The sequence below is a fragment of the Liolophura sinensis genome, chromosome 8 (genome assembly GCF_032854445.1).
Source record: "Liolophura sinensis isolate JHLJ2023 chromosome 8, CUHK_Ljap_v2, whole genome shotgun sequence".
Taxonomy (NCBI): domain Eukaryota; kingdom Metazoa; phylum Mollusca; class Polyplacophora; order Chitonida; family Chitonidae; genus Liolophura; species Liolophura sinensis.
In genome coordinates, this window is record NC_088302.1 from 24369357 (window position 1) to 24373409 (window position 4053).

The 4053-nt window shown below is 43.4% G+C and overlaps 1 protein-coding gene across 1 annotated transcript; it reads right to left on the reverse strand.

The window, feature by feature from the left end:
* Nucleotides 1-1432: 1432 nt before the first annotated feature.
* LOC135473032 (BTB/POZ domain-containing protein KCTD12-like) lies at nt 1433-3817 on the reverse strand. The gene has a single exon (XM_064752810.1). The coding sequence runs from the start codon at nt 3476-3478 to the stop codon at nt 2696-2698; it is 783 nt and encodes a 260-aa protein (XP_064608880.1). The 5' UTR covers nt 3479-3817; the 3' UTR covers nt 1433-2695.
* Nucleotides 3818-4053: the final 236 nt, after the last annotated feature.

Below are 4053 nucleotides of genomic sequence, written 5' to 3' on the forward strand. Positions count from 1 at the left end.
AACAAGAAGAAGAGAACAGATCCATTACAAGAAGAAAATGTACTTTTATAACAAACAGAAGAAAACAGACCCATTACAAGCAGAAAATGTACTTTCGATAACAAGCAGAAAAGAACAGATCCATTACAAGCAGAAAATATACTTTCGATAACAAGCAGAAAAGAACAGATCCATTATAAGCAGAAAATGTACGCTTCGTAATAGTCAGAAAAGACCAGATCCATTACAAGCAGAACATGTACATTAGCAGCAGAAGACTTAAGTTTGATGATAAGTGAATACGTGGGTTTATAATGTTTGACAAACGATGTTATGAGTAAGCACCACATGTGCTTGATGTCATGCAGCAAAGCACAAACTATTTCTAGGGAAAAGTTGATGAGTTTGATGATAAGTAGGTGTGAACTTGATAACAGTCAGACGTTTTACGGGATTTTAATCTTCATTAACACAAAATATCATGTGAGATACGTATTTCGTTCATTTACCGGTTGTATAAATAATTAGAATGTGGGTAGTTTTCTTTACGTTTAAACAGATAATGCAGAATCGTCCAAGTTAAAGTCCAGCCTCCCCCCCCCCCCAAAAAGAAAGCAACTTCAAGGAATTTTTGTATAAACGAACATCAGTAAGTAACTGCAATTAACGATCAAAGTTTTTGTGCCGCTAGACACTTTAAGTTTATACCTGTTTTATTTGTTTAAGGCGGGGTTTACCTCATTTGACATGTTATTTATGGCGAACATAACAAGAGATTATCGAGTCGCATAATATGCTAGATGAAGAGCATAGTAAGAGAACATTAAACTTTGATGCCAAGAAGAGCACTGGAATTTTATGACGGAATGTTTGAGTTATGTAACAAGAAGTGGATGAAACATTGATAAGGAAAGTTTGAGGTTCGAGCACATGATGCATCATGATCATATGATCGTATGAGTTACAGGATAGCAAACGGGGAGCTTAATGTAAAATGTTATACAGGATGTCATCACTTGCTCGAATACTTCCGTATGAAATAAGGCTTTGTGGAAAACATGATGGTATGTCTTATGGGCAAGGGCTACTTTGTGAATATTACATGACCTCATAAAGTGTGCTTTGGGCGTTCCGTCGGTAGTCGGTGGTCCGAAGAAGGGCTTAGAGAACGAGGGTTCGCAGAAATAATTAATGGAACCTATGGATTTATTAGGGCGTCATACCGACTCGTCGCTTGGTGGCTCTGCGGTCACCATCAGCAAGGTAATATCTTTGTATAATGCGTCGCTGGTAGAAATGTAAAGCCGTATGTTTATGGCAATGGCTTGGTGACAGCTTTAACCGGACGGCCGACTGCGGCCATTAGTGAATTATTCACGATGCGTTGGGTACTTATCACTAGCCAGCTAAACCCACCTTAACTTGCTGCAGCGAACACGACCGACACAATCCGTGATGTCACTATATTTTTTATTGCCGGACAGATTGGAATAAACTTACAGTTTGGTCTGTAGACACCGCCTGAACGGTTCTGGGGAGAGCATAATTCAGAGTCTGTAGGTCTTGGATAGCTTTTTCACAAAGAGAACGAGCATGCCTTTCTGTTGTGCTATTTACAGTATTGAAGTTATATGTCTCAAACCTTCTACCAACCCATCCGACCCCACTCACTGCCTAAAATCAGTAATAATTAAGTTTAAATAAGAACAAGCGGCGGAACCGGTGCTGCATCAGCGCCTCCAGTCGGCCAGCCAACATAGGACCGTCTTAAGGGGGAACAGAGATAGTATTTGAAAAAATTTGATCAACGCACGTAATCTATTACAATTAACAGATTTTCAACAGTTCATTCCATGACACCATACAACAAATATACACAAGGATAACAGACGTGCCAGCGGCTGTAGTACAACCTGTTCGACGTAAAGTTCCCACATTTGTCACAATTCGAAACCTCGAGGTAAATCAATGAAAATTCAGAAGCAGGCCTGTGGTGAGTCCGCATAACCTACGGATGCTGCTTAGGCTTGATTGTCAGACTGCTACACGTTCTGCAGACACAGAGCCACTATGTGGGTTGTAATACGCACAATGTATAAGGCAGTAGCAGTACTTCTCTTTCGGGCGTAAAATCACTCTCTCTATATATGTACTACGTAAAGTGTAGGAAGCCTGCTTATACCATATAGGCCTCCATCATAGGTGTTATATTATGTACTGCAGGTATCTATATGTATATATATTGACATATACCTCACCTGACAATGGTCAGCCCGTTTCACCACTTGCTAATCCATTTCTCGGCAAACGTCATTATTTAGTATGGTGATAAAGCACAACAATAATATCATCATTTCAGTTGATCACAACATATTTTTTGTAACATACCGTTCTATATTGTAATTCCCACCTTGGAGAATTAAAGTTTCAAATAACCATCCCTCAAAACGTATGAATTTAACCCGTTTACTGCCGATACGGGGGAACCCATCACACAAGAATACACATACCCGCATGAGGAGCATAGAATTTTCTCGTCGGAATGCAAATATCGAAGCAAAATAATGATGGCATTCATGTAGGGTCATGACAATGCTATCCCCACAACTCTCTCTCACACAATTCTCCTCAACTGTTACAATTCCAAACATATTGTCCACGAAAATGTCTTGCTCGTCAGCTAGTTTTGCCGTTGCCACATTTTCACGTGGTAATGTTATCGTCTCACGAACACGAATTCGTTGTAGTGTTGCCACTTTGCCTCTTCGGTGTCCATCCCCGGTTTAAGTTCCCCGGCATTGTTTGTTCCTGAGCCGCAGGAGGCCACAAGCCGGAATCCTTCGTCGGCCAGCATGTCAAAGGCTTGCTCCAAAAAGTTGTGTTTCAAGAAGTACCTGTTGGTGTAGCGGTCTTCCACACCTCTGTCGGGGTCACGGCTTTCGTTAAGCGTATCCTTAAACACGTCTTTACACAAGGACACTCTGCCACAGACGATGATTCGGCTGAGTTTGCGAAACTTCACGTCCGCCAATCCATCTCGACCAAAGGCAAACGTTCCCCGATAGCCCACAGTAATACAGCCGGGCGTTTTCCCAGATTCCTCTACCGTACAGTGACTGTTTGTGGCCGGCCGGACGTGTGGAATTGGTATAGCGGACTTGGCATAGTGATGAGAGGCGATGGATTTTACCATGTTAGGTAGACGGTAATACTCCGCCTCTTGCTTTAGCCGTTCCTTCTCGTGGAAATTTTCGGGCAATACTAGTTTGAGATTGCGAAGATAATCTAGCACATACCGAAACAACACGCCATCTCTGTCGATATAGTACTTGCCTTTTGAGTCCCGTATCGTCAACGACTTATTTTTACCTGTGAAAATTTCCGCCAACAGGCAGTCTGTCTCCTTTGTGAGAGTGGACAGCGAGGTTGTATAGAAAACACCCCCCACATTCAGTTCCACAATTGACGGGAAGTCGTCCGACGTTTGGTCGTCCGACATTGTACACCGTATGAGAGTTCCGACGATACTGTGTAGATAGAGGTCAGCGTTCGGTCACCTACAGAGAAACACTAACGTCCCCGTGCTTGGGTTTCTCGACCATGCACCGCCAGTCCCAAACTGGCGTTATTCCGCGCGGTAATGATCCCAAAGTCAAACCCTATCGGCTTTATACATCGGTACTAGCTGGCTGCGGCAAACACGTAGAAACGTTGTAACTAATGATACTTGTCCTTACTCCGGAATATCAGAGAGTATTGATCGCTGCGGACGTCCAACATACCATCTCATAACAGTGAGTGCATACTGCTGGAAACACGGGGGGTAATACTGGGGAGGTGGGGGGTGATTCTCGATCACATGAGACTTCGGTGCTCACACCAGGGCTCCATGATATACCGTCAGCTGCAGAACCGAACTGCCTTCTGGAGCCTTTGCGGAGCTGCCTCCGGAAGACATGAAGCCGACCACGCCCCCTTTTCATATATTACGGCTGGCGAGCGGTGTTGTGAGAGTTTCATTGGTGAACGCGGTGGACTAGTACCGGTATACACAGAAGCTTCCATTATCTCGAC